The sequence below is a fragment of the Enoplosus armatus genome, chromosome 13 (genome assembly GCF_043641665.1).
Source record: "Enoplosus armatus isolate fEnoArm2 chromosome 13, fEnoArm2.hap1, whole genome shotgun sequence".
Taxonomy (NCBI): Eukaryota; Metazoa; Chordata; class Actinopteri; order Centrarchiformes; family Enoplosidae; genus Enoplosus; species Enoplosus armatus.
The window spans coordinates 20,076,515-20,094,386 of record NC_092192.1 but is presented as its reverse complement, the minus strand read 5'-3'; the positions used below and the strand labels follow the sequence as shown (position 1 = coordinate 20,094,386).

Here is a 17,872-nt window from a genome sequence, read left to right as displayed (position 1 = left end):
AGTCAGAATGCTGAAATCGAATTTTAACGAAATTTAAGCAACTTGCACAACAAGTGAATATTATAATGTGATGCAATCTATCCGTGAAAGAAGATCATATTAAAACAAGCAGACCTTAATAACAACAATAATGAGGATTAGAGTGACTTGTGATGTAGGTTATTGCTTTCTCAAGTGTGGGCTGCTCAACAGGGATGTGTTACGGGGGTTGAATTTGAGCAGATGCTTAAAGGCAAAGAGAGTCTGTCACAGTCCTTGGGAAATAAAATAATTCAGTGAATCTCAGATATTTGTCCCTTTCACTCCACAGTGCTGCTGTGAATTACTGATCTCCTAAATAAACACAGTGCAGACAAATACATCAAGGAATAAATATAGTCTAGATTTTAATCTAGAGCCTTTATTGTAACCTTTCCCAGTTTTGTCTTTCTAGCAAGAAACCATGTCTAACGTAGCCTATATCCATGCCTATGTCCAGAGAACAAAGAAAGAACAAAATAAAGAACATGACCCTAAACTTGAAGTTCTAAAGCTTTTTGCTGAATGTTCCTCTTGTGAGTGTGATAAAAGTCAGTGAGAGCACTGATGGAAGTGCAGGTGGCTCCAGGCAAAGACAGGTTGCCAGTACCTAGAGGGTATTGCTGTCAGGTGGGCAGGTGATAAACCCTGGAGTTGAGGTGCTCAGATCCCAGCATAGATGCATGGAAGAGAAACAGCCAGAAAGACAGCCAGCAGATAACGATGGGCTGCCAAGGCCACAGATAGCAACAGCACTGTAATATATATATATATATATATATATATATATATATATATATATATATATATATATATATATATATATATATATATATATATAATAAAACTAGTAGGAATTCAGTGTCTTGCTCAAGGACGCGAACCTGTGTCCTCTGGTTCAATGACAGTCTTACTACTCAGCATCCCTGCCTACCAGAAGATGTGAAGCCATTTGTAGAGGTCAGGCCATAACAGAGATATCAAATGAACATGTCAAACATAAGTATTGATCTGAATAATCACACATGGTAACTCAGTTTACTGCTGTGCCATGATGGAGGTCAAAGGAAAAGAAAGGAGAATACAGATGGTGATGTAGAGAGGGTATTTTTCAATATCATTAAGGAAGCAGGGGAAGAAAATATGAGAATAATTCCAATGGGGAGGCTGGCCTGCAGCAGCAAAATAATAAAGAAAGTGTGTTATGATTAAAACAATATTATTGGTGCATAATAATAATAACAATAATAATAATACAGTCAACAGTGACACATATCAGTGCTGTGTGTTTAAATTGTGTTCATTTTCCTTAATTATCATAATCTCTTGAGTGTAATTATAAAATGTTCCAATAGGTGGAGGCATTGCAGCATTTTACTTCCAATACACCGTAAAAAAACTACAGAAGAAGTTTGCGACGTCTGCTGTCGTAAACAACGTCAATATGTCTGAACGACCAGTTTATGGCTTAGCCTGATAGATAAAGGCTTACTTTTGCTTTTGGTTTACTTTTGCTTTTGTTTCGTTTGGTGACTTGGACGTTGTATTAGATGGGGACCCATAGTTTACCATGAAACTCCGGGTGCAGAATGACAGGTGAGATGAAGCTTTTCCAAACGCCAGTCTGGACATAGAAAACATCTGTTAGCTGCTAATGCTAACGGCAGCCCAGTTCCCTGTATAGGAAACGGCTAGCTGTCTGGTTGTCGGTCTGTCACTACTTCTGGGTTTATTGCCTGAAAAAAAAAAATTCAGCTAACGTTAATAACATTTCAAGAACATTAACTTATATGGTGGGTGGGACGTCCAGGATGAGTCAAGATAGTTTAACACCTGCAATACTGACTGTGAGTCACTTTAAGTTAGCAAACAAAAAGTAAGCTAGCCTCATAATTATCTTCGTCGTGTTGATAGTTACGTAGTCGAAACTGTACCACAAAGTACTGTCGTCTTCATTTGTCAAGTGTTCTGAAATACTTAAATTAATTCAGTGTCTAACAAAATAACCATATCGCTATCACAAGGTTACCTTATTGTCACTGTCGACACTTGAACTTAGTCAATCAAATAATGGCCTCGTTGACTCTATTCAAAGATAAATGCAACTCTGCTATAAAACATAGTGCTATGCAGTTTCTATATCTTAGATTAACTGACAGCTGTGCAATCTCCATTAGTTATACAACTGTTATACAACGTATTAATACAGCTGTAATACACTTGACGCTGAACACATTGTGACTGAGGCTACAAAGGTTTGTCTTTTATGTCTAAGGAGTGATTCCAGAAGAGCACTGAAACTGAGGGAGTCTCCTACTGTAATGCAGCCTGATTCAAGTGAGCGAGGCGCTCATGCAGGAAATGGTTTATCCCTAACTCTGCAACCAGAGCTTCTCACCAGGACACCAGCACCTGGTGCAGCTGCTGCTGCTGCTGCTGCCGCCAACCCTGACAGCAATGAGGTGCGGGTACCCATGAGCAGCGGGCCTGGGGAGTCCAGTGGAGGCGCATCATCCAGGAGGTGCAGAGTCAATTCCCACAGCCACTCCCATTCTCAGTCACACGGACATCATCGGGTACAGCACCACTCGAATTCTGAGCCTGAGCTTGACTCGTCTGACTCTGATCTGGACTCTGGGGAACCCAGTACCTCCTTATCAGAGCTTCGCTGTCTCTTCCGCTGGCTCCAAAAGAGCCTTCCTTTCCTCATCATATTGTGTGCTAAACTGGTCATCCAACATGCTCTTGGTGAGTACGGGTTGAGCAAACGCCATTATTGCAACTGTGAACACGAGACATCTTATCACAGTCTTTCTCTTCAATCACCAGGTCTAGCAGTTGGGGTTGGCCTCTTCACAACTTTTCTCTATGTGAATAAAAACATTCAAACTCAAGTCTTTCTTCAGGTAAGCCAAGAACAGAAAAACACATTTGTAGATTGCTTATGCATTTCATCAGTCAGATTCCTAAACCATGTTTTTGCCCGTGTGCACCCTCAGGATCGTCACTCAAAGCTGCAGTGTGTATGGCTGCTACTGTTCCTGATCTCTTCCACCCTCCTGCTTTACTACACCTTTCTCACTGAGACACTTTACCATTGGTAAGAGCGAAAGCATTTTCTCACATTAGTTACCCTAAACAATTAGACCGTGTGGCTATTTCCTGTAAGCAATGACCTGTTTTTGGAATATAATGTCAGTTCGTCTCTGTGGCCTGAGTGAGCAACCAGTATACACTGTAACCTGAATGTCCTCCTCCTTCCAGCCTCATCTTCCTCAGCCCAACCATTGAGACGCTTGGTTTCTGGGAGGTTCTATGGGCTGTCGGCATCACCAATTTCATAATAAAGTTCCTCTCTATGGGGTTTAAGTGCCTTATTCTGCTGCTGCCATCTTCACTGGTGACCTACAGAACCCAGGTGTGAGCAGTGGATTCTTGGATATAGAAAATATCACTCTCATGCTATGTCTTGGCAGTGCTGGCTCAGTAGTTCTTATTTTCCGTATTTATTTCTCCAGGGGCGGTGGCTGATGCTGACTGAGGAGCTGGGTCAGGTCCACCAGGCCATGGCTCCAGTTCCACTGTGGTTCCGCTACCTGGTCACATACCAGGAGGCTGACGGCACCCCTGGACTCACACTGGGGGTCCTGCTGGCTTTGCTCTACCTCATACTGAAGGTGTGATCGGTCAAACTAACCCGCAATAGATCTTTGTCGTATTAATGTTGAAAAATAGGTGGAAGTTTTTTACTTTTTTGTTCGTTTTCTCTCTTTCAGCTTTTAGGATTGTACGGACAGTGGACAACGTTACTGAAAACTGTGAGGATATTTCTAAAGGGCGAGGTCAGTGATAAACAACTTTTTCGTTAAATAGTAAATCAATATAGAATCAATAACCAGCTGTGTTGAGGTGTTTTTGTTGTTGTTTTGTTTCTCAGCATACAGGCACAGCAGCCACTAGGAGCCACTGCAGCGAGGCTGGAGACGTCTGCCCCATCTGTCAGGGAGAGTACAGGGAGCCTCGGGCTCTGCTCTGTCAGGTAAAACCACACGAGCGTGCACTGCAGGGCCTGTCATACCATGCAGGTTTTGTTGTCATTGTAATTGGTAGTATCTTTAGTTATAAGTTGTTCATTCAGCTTTTACTGTACAATGTGGGCACCCATGGGCAGACTAAAATTCTTCAGGGATCTGTCACACACATCCCTATTCTTCAATTATGTTATCAAATTTTATTGCAGTTTACTGCAGTTGAGGACATCATGTGCTTTAGATCTTTATATTCACTGAGCAGGATTAATTGAGAGAAAACCTGTAATATTATGAAAACTTAAAAACATTTTCACACCTGCAGTTTCCTCTTTATTCACCACCCTTCTCTCTTATTTGCTACTGTAATAATTGCCCATGTTCTTCTTTTGGAATGACCTTCATCTTATCTGACCCCTTATGTTGTCCTAAATCACATGAACTGAAGCACATCAGTTGTGTAGATCTAATCCATGTGATCTAAAACAAGTGCTGACATGCCGTTGCTTTTCTGCCATGCAGCACATATTCTGTGATGAATGCATCGCTCTGTGGTTTAACCGGGAGAAGAGCTGCCCTCTCTGCCGCACTGTGATCACGGAGAAGGTCTACAAATGGAGGGACGGAGCCACATCTCCAAACCTGCAGATTTATTGACTGATGAGGCACAGGTGGGGAGCTTTTGGGTGTGGGGAATTGGTATTGGCTTGTATTTAATGTGATTTTTTTTGTATGGCTGACAAGTAATGTTGTACACACTGTTTCATTAATCAGCTAAGGGCTGTGCCCCCTGCGGGCCAAGGTCAGTAAAGACACACAACTTGCACCTACAGTAGGCGTGTTTCTGGCTTAGTTACCAGTACATCCCTACTTGTCACTATCACAGACAACGAAAAGTTGATTATTTTCATGCCCCCAAGTGTTTTTTTTTATTTTTCTATTTTAAGTCCTCATGTGTTGTGTTGCTTTTATTCACCTTTAATCTATAAACTTGGGGCGGCAAATTGTTCTACTTCCACTGTTTCCTCTACTTGTAAATATGGGAACATCAGAGAAATATATGAAAGTATTTTAAACATTTTTCCTGTGTCATACGTTTAAACAAACGTGCAACACATGAACCCTTTCTTATCCAGTGTTTCTAAATTTGTGGAAGCAACATTTCTGATTTGTAACAATAAATGTGTAGAGGTAAGCAGCTGCATACCTCTGCTCAGGAGTGCATGCTGAATTCTGCTTTAGGTGTATCTTTGAGCTTGAATGGGTTGAAAAAAGTGAGACTGGAGATCTGACAACTAGCATACTGGGAAGGCTTTTAGAACGTCACAGTAACATCACATGGTCCCGTCACGACCAGACCTTTGCCAGCTTGCATCCAGGCACTGAGGATGGACATGACAGGCTAAATAATCAGTTTATGTGACGGATAAACAGTTTGCCTTTTGCTTTCAGCTTTTGGTGACTATTTTTCCACAACTGATGAAAAGGACTGAGCTTGTGAGGTTGATTTACACATAAATTATTTTTCTATAGAGGTGACGTGGCCTCATTTTTGTAAAAACCAAAGACTGGGAGAAACCTCTATTTTATTATGTACGAAAATCATTTCACTGTTATTTTTATCCATTTAGATCCATAAACTATCTGAATAAAGATCTACGTTTGAATGTTTGTGACTTGTTTTATGTAGAAAAATGAGAATCACGTTTGTCGAACAGCTAAGCCTTAAAGTAATTGTTAGTCATCATTGAAGCCTAAATAATATTTAGACTGTAGTGTACAGAGGCTGCTTAAGTTTAAGAGATGAAATTATCCCTAAAATGAGCAGATTTTGCGTAATACTGTCCATTCTGTTACATTGCCACTGCTCAGAAACAAGATCAATTCATTTTTTTTTTATTTTGACTTCATTATGTACATGATACATATTAACATTCCCCATCTGAAGGGGCAGATCCAGGGGTGACAAAGCAAGAGAAATAATGGTATTCAATGCCCGCCAGTGATTACAACACCCATTCTACTCAGAGATGGTGTTTCGCACCTGAATTACACTTGATAGGATGGTTGTTCACAAACATCTCTGTGTGGAGGATGTTTTTGAAGCATTATCTGAACAGAAGCAAAATCATTTTTACTTTCCCAACCCCTGGACAGAGTCACAGAAATGATCCCACTCGGATCGTATCACAATGAAACGGTGAAGAAATGGACATCCTTGGGAGATGAACCTTGGATGGATCCATCCCAACCTCTTCCACACACATTTACATCATACAGTATACTACACTGTACTCTGTCAGCAGAGGCACAGTGCCATTCCTATTGGTTTTTGCATGTTTTTTCCCCCACAATAACTGCCTTGCTTTTTAAGCACTGCAAAAAAGACAAACTGAAGTTCAAGTTTTCAGCAAATGAAGTCTAAGATATCAAAATGTAATCACAAAATCATCCTTGAATATGATACTATGCCACACAATAAATACTGTAAGACATTTAGGTTAATGTCCTCAATTTTGGAATTTAAAAAAAGCATCTGAGGTTGCTGTAAGACATGTTCTGCGGACATAAAATCATACTGTACATGCTTATTATGACAAAATAAGTCTCACACATTCTGCTGCCTTATCTAAATTAATACTACATAATAAATACATAGTTTGCATAGTGTGAACAATGCAGTGGAAACACAATGGCACTTGAAATAAATATTGTAACAAATTAACAAAGAAAGTAAGTGGAGTGACTGGTCTTGAAACACAAATGATGTACCGGAATGGTAGCAGAAGAAAACCGACACTGATCCATGTTATTACCTCGATCTAAGCTAGGCTAAACACAACAAAGTAACTTACAGGAACACATGAAAAATGCCTCTATGAGCATCAATGTGGAAAATAAAGTCATTATGATCAAATATGACATTATGAAAAAAAAAACATGTTTGACCTTTGAACCCTGTCGTACAAACCATCGACACACTTCTATGGTCGTGGACCAGGGTCATTTTGTTTACCAGCAAAAATGATTTGGTTCGTTGAAACAGTGCTTTTGGTCAACACTAAGCATTTGGAAAACAAGAAACATCAGGGAACCATTCAAACTCAAGTTAAATTTCTGTTAGCATCATGGGACTCTGGTCACTTTTATGGTGAGAAGTTTCGAATGGCTTGACTCCACAGGCTCATAAAGCAGCTTCACATCACACAAACAGCTCATACATCTCAGTTCAAACTGGATTTAGGAGATGGTCCACTCATACAAGTCTGGGTTTATATCCCTTCCACTGTTACCGTAAATGCACAAAAAGCATACGCAAAGCACATAAGACATGAACATTGCCGGAAGGCAGTGATATCAATTTGGCTGAGCGTATTTTGAGTGTTTGTTGGTCTCCAACCATGACAGTGGCAATGAGGCTGCATGAGTAGGAGTTAAAAATAATGCGGCATGGGTCATTAGAGCTAAGCGCAGGAGAGTGACACACAAAAAGGCATTTAGAGTCTGTTTACATTCAACACAAAGGAACTGAACAGTGCTTCTGGACAGGCATCCTACAGAAAGCATGCCAGTTGGACTAGTAAAGCAGTGCCAGCATTTGGTATTGATTGTGGTGGAAGTGTTGCTTTCAGCTGAAATTTCACTTCTACAACCACACGCTCCAGTAACAAAGGCAATGTGAGTGTTTTCCTCAAAACAGAAAAGGAATACTGTGTTCATTGTGGAATTGTTAGTCTACCTACTGACAGTGTAACCTGCAAGTTCTTATCGTGAGATGATCATTAAACAAACAAATAAAAAGCCTGGCATGTTGAGGGAGAAATAAATGCCCCTTGTGACCATATTCTCTCACTGTGATGGAGCAACTAGTCGTAAACACTACAAGTAACATTGTCCAGACTTCAGGATAAAAAAGCACCAGTAAATCATATGGTAACACCAGGTGAGCACACCTCAGCTCACACATCAGCTGGCATTACACAGCCAACAAGCAACTTTCATTGAAGAGCACCTCTCTCACACCACTCCTCCGACTGACCACACATCTACTGTACTTAGACTGCTGATTATCTGCATCAGGCCGTGGAGGCCATGATGAGTCAGGAGGATTTGGGGAGGCCAAGAAAAGGGAAGGCGCTGCTGGAAGAGCTGGTGATCAGCATTGACAGTGTTAGTCAATTCAAAAAAAATCTACGAGTCTCTTTGAAAGAAAACAATAAAAAGGGAAGAGGAGGAGGAATTGGAAGATAACTAATGTTCGCGGGCGAGCCAAGCGTCATAGGTTCATTCGTAGATGTTCGGGCCGCTTGGAGTTCATGGGGTAGGCCTGCTTTTTATAGGGCCCTGCTTTGCTGCCTGAAGGGTGCCTGATGGGAAGTGGCGCAGAGGCCTCGGAGTTGCCACTGCTGCTTGTGTCCATTTGCTCCGTTGTCGACACCTCCATGGGTTGCTCCGCACAGCCGCCAGGGGCCAGCAGGGACGGGCTGCCGGTCAGCGCGGGTCCCCGGGGCCAGCAGTCCCCTCCAACAAACTTCACCGGACTGTGGATGAGGGAGATATAAAAAATAAAAAAAACTAAGACCGTTTCCCTGAGGTTTCGTCTGTGAGGACCAGCTCTTATTTAGAAGCTACAACTGGACATGTATTCAGTGAGAAAGAATATGGAGGCTAAAGGCAAATTACTCCAAAACCTCCGGAGGACAGCTGTGAATGCCGCTGTGTTTGATGGAGGAATGATTTCAATAGACATCATTGTTAAAATAATTAGCAGATATCCAGATGTCATCAATTTCCTTTATCTGCCTGACAAGCAAGTGTTCTCCTTTTATCTCAAATTCCTCTAAATGAAGCTCAACTCAATATTCACACAACTGACCTCCACTTATCTAACCCATAATGAAGCACTGTTTGAGCCCTGAGGGGATTCCTGTTGTGCCATTGAAAAGGAACTTATATTTACCCTTCTAATGATGTCTTTATTTAGGTCAAGCCGGCTACATTTACAAGATCAGCAAATTAGTATTCGATGTGTGAAGACCTGCTGTGGGAAAAGTCTGTAAATTCAACGGAAGACAAAAACAACCTCCTGTTACCTCACAGGTGTTCTTGGGCTTCCTGGGAACTTCCGTGGTGAGCGGACCTTTGGCTCAAAAGAGAACTTCTCTTTGACATTTTCAAGCACAGATGGGGCTACATATGTGAAACCCTGGGGAAGGGGTGGGGGACAGAAAACAGAGAGAGATCTGAGTCCACCTCTTCAAAGACCATCTTTCCAAAAACAACCCACAGCTGATGATGAGCAATGAGACGCTGAGTAAACCATATCATGCAATGTGGTGGAACAGTGAGTGAAGCTTCCAGGAAAACCAACAGGACTAGACCAGATGGGATGAATTAACTGATTCTCGTAAAACCTACTTGTTGAAAAGGAAATTAAAAACATTATGTCCAGAACTGGTCTTAGTTTGTATTTTTGTTTGCAGACAACACAGAAACGGCAAAAGGAAAGAGTTTTTAAAAACAGCCATTCCTTTAAATGCCCAATCCAGAACTCGGCAACATCACCTTAAGGGATATCTATGCTGCACAAGAACTTTAGTTTATTTCACTATTAAAATGATTGAGATTCTAAATGCATGTGCTTAAACCGTAAACAAACAAATTATGAGTTGCGTAACACAGTTATATCCCATGTTCAAAGAAGGCTATGGGTTATCTTTCTGACAATGCCGCCTCATCACCTTTCTTACTTCATGATAAACATCCATATTACTTATATTACATATTAGGCAGCTTACTACTCTCATGAAGTTACATTTACTCCAAGACTGACAAAGATAATGCCAACAAACAATAAGAGAGTACTGGTCCAAAACAAATGAACAAGAAATATATCTTAATCTTCAGTAAGTGGCTACGTTGTAAGCAATTGTGCTACGTCATGCGTTATTTATGCGCTATTTATGCATTATTATTCCTCACGTAACTTGTTAGAGCCATTTCTAGCAAGTTCTTATAATTTCCTATTGTTTTCCATGATTTCAATGTAAATAGTCTGGCAGCACCCAGTGGGAGATTTTGTTGCTAAACCGAGTGCACAGCATCACCTGACCTGAAGGCAGGTGATGCTGAAATGGTGGACGGTGGAAGACACCACAGGGATACAGTCTTCAACTCCCATGTGTTTAGGTCATTTTGTTTGGTTTAATCTTAGTTTTGTTTGATGAATTTGTTTATCCCCCCACTGTTTTTGGTTTCTTTGTAAAAGGCCTGTATATTTTGGGGAATGTTTGTTTGGGGTTTTGATTTCGTTTATGACACGACAGTCAGCCAAAGCAGTTTACAGCCCAACAACTCACAATACACCATATACAACCACTGGACCACCCGAACCATCGTGGATCATCATGAAGTCAGTAACTAACTTACCAACCAAAAGACATGTGTAACGTTATGCCGTTTGCTAGGAGGTATAACTACGAGTCACCCACCAGGAAGACTTGATTGGCACTTTCGCTGAGCGTGGAGTCATCGGGGCTGTCCACTGGAGTCTGGCTGGTGAACTTGGAGTCGAACTGGCTGGCGTCATCAGCCGATTGCTGCCAAAAGAAGTGGGTCAGTTAATCATCTTGCAGGGACAGGCCACACAGGACGCTGCTGCGTAAAAATACAAACTTACCAGGAAAGGTTTAAATGGAGGCTCTACTTTGCGAGCAAGGAGGTCATCCCAATTTATATGCCGGAAGAATGGGTGGGCCTGAGAAATACAATGACAACAGCAGGGTTTTTATATTTCATGACTTCCACCAGGTCTCCCAAGAAGCATTCTCCTCAGAGTTCTTTTATTAAGTCCCAGATCACTGTTAGCACACTGCATGCACACACTTACTCTACTTTCAATGGCTGTATTTACCTGGACCTCAGCAGCATCTCCTGGTCCAGCCCCGAGTCGCAATGAGGCATTTCGTTTCAGCAGCTGAAAGAGAACGTTTGGAGACTCATTTTTGTGCCACTCCAAATGTTTCAGGAGAGACAACACAACCAGTGAAGCACGAGGCAGCAGAGGGAAGGCTTTCACAGCTCACCTTTTTCAGAAGGTCCCTGGCTTCTTGTGTGAGGTAAGGTGGAAGGCCGAGTTTGCATTTCAAGATTTTGTCAATTGTCTTCTTTCGGTTTTCACCAGTGAATGGAGGCTATGAAAAAGTAGTAAGACAGAAACAATAGTTAGCAATAGTAGCAAACGCTGTTGTGATTAACAGTGTTTGCCGTAGGATCAAATGGTGTGCACTTACTGCTCCTGTTAGCATGTCATACATGAGAGCTCCCAAACTCCACCAGTCCACTGCTCGGTTATGTCCACTCCTCATTAGGATCTCTGGAGCCCTGAGGAAGGAGAAGGGAACAACCAAGATGATACAGCAGGCACACTACACTAAAACTAAAATCTGAATCAATCTACAAAATCTGCATGATGACTGTGTGACATACATGTATTCGATAGTGCCACAGAAGGTGTGGGTGACCGTTCCGTCGTGGATGGACTCTTTGCATAGACCAAAGTCTGTCAACTTCACATGTCCTAGAAGGACACAGAGCCAAAGCAAGAACATGAGAGCAACTACACTCAATAGAAAAAAAGCAATCGATTAAGTATCAGACTACCAGGAGAAAGAATTCAATCTAGGAACAAAAGGTCATGTGGCAAGTTTGTCTGCTTCAGCTTTCTGTACCGTTGTTGTTGAGCATGATGTTCTCAGGCTTCAGGTCTCTATAGATGATGCCTTTCTGGTGCAGGTGACCCAGCGCCATCGAGATCTCAGCCAGGTAGAAACTGTCAACAGAAAAAAAAGCAAGACGCAGGTCCCACATTCAACTAACTTTTATTGACATGAAGTGAATCTGTTTATTTCCCCATGGCCTATCACTGATTATGCACATGTACATACATGTTTACACACCCCACTGCTCATCAGTTATCTGCAGTTAAGGTGTTATCTTCGATGTCATTGAGGTTATTCTAGGAACACACCCTTATTTGTTCAGCAGCCTGGTTCGTGTAATCACCATTTTCATCTACAGGCTGTGTTTATAAAACAGAACAGAAGGTACTGCAAGTGTTCGTCCCTGTCCCAAGTGACCCTCACACTGACTCAGGAACAGTATCACCGACTGTATCTGCCTGTTTTTACAAAGCTGAATGCTTCTGACTTAGAATTCCCAATTGAAGAATTCTCTAATTTCCTTACTGAACATCTGTGTTCTCATGATAAGGCTACCTTTAAAATAAAATGTGCTGCGGTCAGAATCCAAGCAGCTGCTGTCTGTCTCTTTAGAACCACTTGTTTAATTGCCAGCATTAGTCTGCCAGAGGCAACAGATCACACTGACGTTCAGACATCATCTGGCAATCCTGACCCTGCTGTACATCACTAGTCAGCAAAAAGAAAGAAACAGTGTCCAGCACTGGGTATTTGTCGCGATGCCCATACTTTTGCCATTTGGAAATGGTTTCATGTTGTAAATAATGGGGGTGGCAAAATATATGTGTACAAACATAGGAGGTATGTGTGGAAAAGGGGATGAAAGGTTTCAAAGAAATTTAGATTTGACATGTTTAAGCATAACATCCTGAAACAGAATAATTACCAGAAATCTGTTCTTCATACGAATGTCTCATGAAAAGTCCCCATTGATCACCAAAAACACTGTCAACTAGTCAGAGGAAAGCTAAAGGCTAATGCTATCCCTGGCCAGTTGGTTAAGGCTTTACCAGTGACAGACAGACTAACTCACCATGCTGTGTCTTCCATGAAGATGCCCTCTCTTTCCAGCTGCATAAACAGCTCTCCACCTGCAGTTGCCACATGCAAAATCAGTCAAGTTTTCACATTTTCACCTTATTGGAAGAAAAATATCCACCCAATTTACAGTGCACACACTATGTCCCATGCTCATTAAATGTGGATGATCAAAGAGCATGTATGACTAGTAAAGTAAATTAAGTATTAAGGAGGATTGGGGAAATAGGGGACAGTACTGTACTGTTTGATTGGGCATCACTATGCTCACCGCTCAGATACTCCAGGATAAGGTACAACTTTCCCCCGGTCTGGAAGGCATAGATGAGATCCACAATGAAAGGATGCTTCACCTCCTCCAGAATGTTCCTCTCCGCTTTGGTGTGCGCCGTGTCCTTTGCATTACGCACAATTATGGCCTGGCAAGGGACAGAACAGCACAGAGTCAGGGTGTGAAACTGTTCAGGCAATAACTTTAACCCCACTGGCTTGTGTCAAAGCTTCAACATCAGCTGCAGAGGCAGAGCACAAATCAGGACGCCAGGATGGTAGCTACAGTCAAGTCTCATTAAGCCAATAAACACAGCCATTAACCAAAACCTCAAGCTTCGGGGAATATGAGCTGGCTTTTCAAGCAAAGTCAGGCACCAGCTCCGTGTCAGCTGCAGAGAGGAGGCCAAGCAGAACAGAAGCAGCAGATCTGAGGTTTCATGGGAAAAAGCCGGCTGCCATTATTTTGGGTGGTCTACCCTTAGCTTACATACACGAGTATGTCACCAGAAAAAGCACACGGTGACATACAGTATATGTGAAACACTATACACCATTAAGCTGCACTGGGCTTGGGAGTCAGCTGAGTATTTAAGGCGCTGATTCCCCATAGATGTAGGTTACTTGTGTTTACTTACACGTGGATTAGATCAGGCAGACGCCATTACTCTCACACTACACTACACTATTCTGTACTTACACTAGGGGGCAGTAAGGCTGACCTTTAATGGATGATTGGAAGACAAAATGAGCATAACTGAGTTACTTTCCATACCAATGAGCTAACTCTTACTGAAGGATAATGATAGCAAAACCTGAGAAAGGCAGATTCACTCACCTTCTTCAATACTTTCATAGCAAATATCTTCCCAGAGGTGGCACCTGATACCTTCCGAACTTGAAACACCTGTAAAAAATTGACATCATATCAAGGAAAGTCCATAGACATTTACAGGGTTTCTGCAGGGTTCACCAAGTTAAATTGAAGACATAGAATGCAATGCAATACCCATTTCACAGTCATACTGGTCAAAGTATGAAAGTATGATGAAAAACCAGTAGCGACGATATATGGCCTAGAAGTTTTTGCCATAATCTACACTTGAGACAACGAGCTAGTTCATCTACTGTAGCTAGCAGTAGGGACAGTGCTTGGCTGAAACTCTATAAAAAACAATTTCTTTTACAGACCAAATTTTCTTTGTCCCAACTATGGCTTGAAAATGTTACTTTGTCATTCTGGCGACATTCGGAGGACTAAAAAAAAAATGTGGACAAACGAAAAAGGCACCGACATGAAGGCCAGAAGTTCCATAGTATGTATTCATTCAACTAAGCAATGAATTGACAAAGGTCTTTGTGTGTATTCTTACTGCGACTAAACTGCGACCAGGGACTGCTCTAATTTTGCGTGAGCCAAAGTCTGTGTTTTGAGTATCCGTATACACGCATGATTCTTGAAAGAGTATTTGCTCTCAGTTTTAAGGCCAAGAAACTTCAAACCTGTGCCAAAATATATACTGTAACTACACAGGAATATCAAAACAAATGACAGTGTGTTTCAAAAAATGTAATTACTTTGTAATGCTGAGAAATTCCCAAGATGCAGAAAATTACTTCTTAGTCATCGTACATAAAACCACTTCAAGAAAGAATAAGTCATGCATCTGCTTGCTAAGTGAAAAGTGTTTCCAAAATAACTGTGATGTGCATGTTCATTGTCAGGCTCAGAAAAGAGAACGTCAGAACTCTTCCAAAAAACACGATGTTAACACCAAAATAAAACCATAAAACCAAGAGAGATTTCCTAATCTCACTGGTTTTACCATTAGATGCAGGGGGTGCAGGTGATTACAGTTCTGTTTTATGATGATGAGGGTAGAGGAGGGGGGTGATTCTGGGACGCCAGATCTTACATTTCAGGGTGCCGGGGGATTTTTTTTTCTACTTTGCCACAGCCAAAAGAAAACGGGGGATTGACAATGTTGATAAACCGCAGTGACAATGAACAAAAATCCCCCACAAACCGGCAATGTGATGGCCTGTCCCAAAAAAAAGCAAATGACAAAGTGCTATTTCCCACACTGTTAACAACAATTTCTTCAGGACACTTCAACGACCTGGAGGTTTTGTTTTTTTTTTATTAACACTGAATCAAATGCCTCTGTGTAATACGAAAGGGTCACATATTGTGCACCTAACACCTAACTATACAGCTCTGCACAGGTGTTAGTTCATCGTGGTTTTAGTCAAGTGTGTGGTGAATGACTCAAATTTACAATTCCGTGCCAGAGAATCAGATGCCTCACCTTTCCATAGCCACCTTTTCCCAAAACTTTCAGCAGCTCAAAGCATTCAGGCCTGATCTGCTCTGTTCCCTTGTTCACGCTGTTCTCTGAAATTTCAAACTTCTCACAGTCATCCATGTTACTGGCAAAACAAAAAAATAAAGAAAATAAGAAAATAAAGGGAAAAAAATCACATTCATAACATTCACTCAACATTGTTTTAACAATTTCCAAGACACACGGCTGTATTATCAATGGCATTTACGGGCCTAAATATAGACATAATAATGGTTCAACTGAGGCCAATACAGTGGCACAACAGTTGTTGTTGGGAATAAACAGCTGACTGAGAAGGTGGATGGGTGTGCATTACTGAAGTGGTTCCCAAAGGTCCCTCAAATAGATCCACATTAGTCCAGTGACCCCCAAGTTGATTATTTCTGCCCTAAGAGAAACTATCCAAGATGATGTAAATGATTACAGGGTGACAAACTAAAGGAAACCACATAAGAAATGAGTGGAGAAAATGAACAAATGCAGATGTTTCCCTATGGGGCGGGGGGGGGGTGTCACTGAATGGTTTGATGAAAGTGATGTGCATCATATGATATGGCTTTCACACTACCTATGGAAGGACCTTAGACCACAATGCACTCTCCACCACCACCATCATCAAAACTCCAAATGAGGGAACTTTTTTTGGAGGAATGCTGCTCATCCCATGTTTTGCAATATAATGGTTAGTACTTATACTATGTGTAGCTAGATGAATTAAATGACAGTACCAGCAAAGCTATCAAACGCTAAATTATTTAAAACTCGTGAATTTGTTGCCCGTTCGGTGAATTACAATTCTGCTTATACTCACAATTCAAAGCCACTGCACTGGTCCATGCACTCACTGAACTGGCCCTGAAAACAAGACGAACAACAGGACAGAAAACCTCAACAACAAAACCAGAGCGGGTTTACGGGTATATTACGGGCCTTGCTTTGTTTTTACAATCAGTGCTAATGAGTTATTTCCCAGCCAAATATTTTAGCTCAGTTAATTCACTTTAAGTAAACAGGTACGTTACGGCTCACTAACTAATTACCAAACTTAGTTGAATAGAGACACACTTTCTCATTAAAATGAACTTGGTAACATTATTGAAACAAGCCCATGTTTGCAACTGATGGCTAAACCAACGGCCAATGTAGTATCTGATGAATAACGCGGCTGCTAACTTCACGTTAGGTGAGCGGTGGGGAAGCTAGCAAACAGTGTGGTCTTTCAAGCTAACCAACAGTCCCGCTAGCGTGGGTAGGATTTCAGCCCGTTGTTGGTCGGCTTTATAATAAGTTCCTTTGTATTCCACGTATTAACATTGTCAAACCAAACACGCGGCATTCATGTAACTACTTAGACGGTAATGTACATCCCTACAGACAATCGCTGATGCAGAGCGCCAGACCCTTTAATCTATAACGCCATTATCGGACATGTATTTAGCTTCGCCCGGTGGGGTGGAGAGACGAGTTTTATTGTCGTTTTTATTCTGCTTTCGTTGTGGCTGTTCCCTGACGTCGTTTTCCAGTTGTTTCTGTAGCCCATTTGCTGACATGGTGGCTTTTGTGGCTTAGTTCACCCAAGAAGAACCGCTCACGTTAACTTTAGCCGGGGAACACCAACCTGTCCGTCGGCAACACTTTAGATTCTACGGATGTGCTTGTCCGATGTCGGTGATGAAACTGAAACTGTGCTCGGCCACAATTGTGAATTCATAAAATGTAATGGAAATATCTTTAAATACAGTGTAGTCACTGTTTTATGGGGCACTGCCAGAAACCGCGGGAATGGGTTGAACGATGACATGTCCGATAATGGATACCCCAGCACTGATGTTAGCAACGCAGGCCTCGACGCTGCTATGTGCTAGCTAACTGGGCTAACAGCGGCGGTATTAGCCTCAACGTTAACGTAAACTCACCCCGTCCTCAAGTTCGTCGTCAGAGACATTCTCATCCGGTTGATCCAAATCGATGTCGAAAACCCCGGCCATGGCCACGGCACTTCACTCGGAGTTTAGTCAGAAAACACAGTCCCGCTCCCCCGCCTCACAGGAGAGCCATCACCGTTACTACCGGCTACAGCAGAAAGCATGGGTTAACATCCAGCTAACCAAAACAACACAAGCACCGAGCAGCAGCAGAGAAAGCCTCTAGTGTCGGCCACCGGCACTACTCGGCTCAGGGTGGCTTGGAGACACATAAAAACATATTAGTAAAGAATTGCAATAATAGCAGAGGTGGGGTTGTAATCTTAAAAAGGTTCACATGCGATATAAGTGGGTCAGCTGCCTTTAAATAACAACATAACTACTTTTCCTCACTCAGAGTGTAGACTACTTTGTATCAGAGTCAAGTCAAACGTGTACTATATTGGATTGATTGTTTTTTAAATATATATATGTATAGCAACAGTATA

The 17,872-nt window shown here is 41.8% G+C and overlaps 2 protein-coding genes across 6 annotated transcripts; one reads left to right on the top strand and one right to left on the bottom strand.

Moving 5' to 3' along the window:
* The first annotated feature begins 1,481 nt into the window (after positions 1-1,481).
* On the top strand, positions 1,482-5,713 carry rnft1 (ring finger protein, transmembrane 1). Its single transcript, XM_070917522.1, has 9 exons — positions 1,482-1,614; positions 2,294-2,766; positions 2,848-2,924; positions 3,018-3,118; positions 3,283-3,436; positions 3,537-3,695; positions 3,795-3,860; positions 3,956-4,057; positions 4,569-5,713. Exons 1-9 carry the CDS (start codon positions 1,589-1,591, stop codon positions 4,701-4,703), a joined length of 1,293 nt encoding a protein of 430 aa, XP_070773623.1. The 5' UTR covers positions 1,482-1,588; the 3' UTR covers positions 4,704-5,713.
* A 2,531-nt stretch (positions 5,714-8,244) lies between these two features.
* On the bottom strand, positions 8,245-17,487 carry rps6kb1a (ribosomal protein S6 kinase b, polypeptide 1a). 5 transcript variants are annotated; one of them, XM_070916830.1, is made up of 15 exons: positions 17,376-17,487; positions 16,271-16,314; positions 15,424-15,544; positions 13,953-14,021; positions 13,116-13,263; positions 12,840-12,897; positions 11,777-11,877; positions 11,535-11,625; positions 11,339-11,429; positions 11,132-11,239; positions 10,960-11,022; positions 10,726-10,803; positions 10,538-10,645; positions 9,140-9,252; positions 8,245-8,647 (listed from the first exon to the last, which is right to left on the bottom strand). In XM_070916830.1, the coding sequence occupies exons 1-15, from the start codon at positions 17,445-17,447 to the stop codon at positions 8,323-8,325; spliced, it is 1,590 nt and encodes a 529-aa protein (XP_070772931.1). In that variant the 5' UTR covers positions 17,448-17,487; the 3' UTR covers positions 8,245-8,322. The 5 variants fall into 5 exon arrangements, with proteins under 5 accessions (XP_070772931.1, XP_070772932.1, XP_070772934.1 ...); XM_070916831.1 differs by having other exon boundaries at positions 8,245-8,587; XM_070916833.1 differs by lacking the exons at positions 13,953-14,021; positions 15,424-15,544; positions 16,271-16,314 and having other exon boundaries at positions 8,245-8,587.
* Positions 17,488-17,872: the final 385 nt, after the last annotated feature.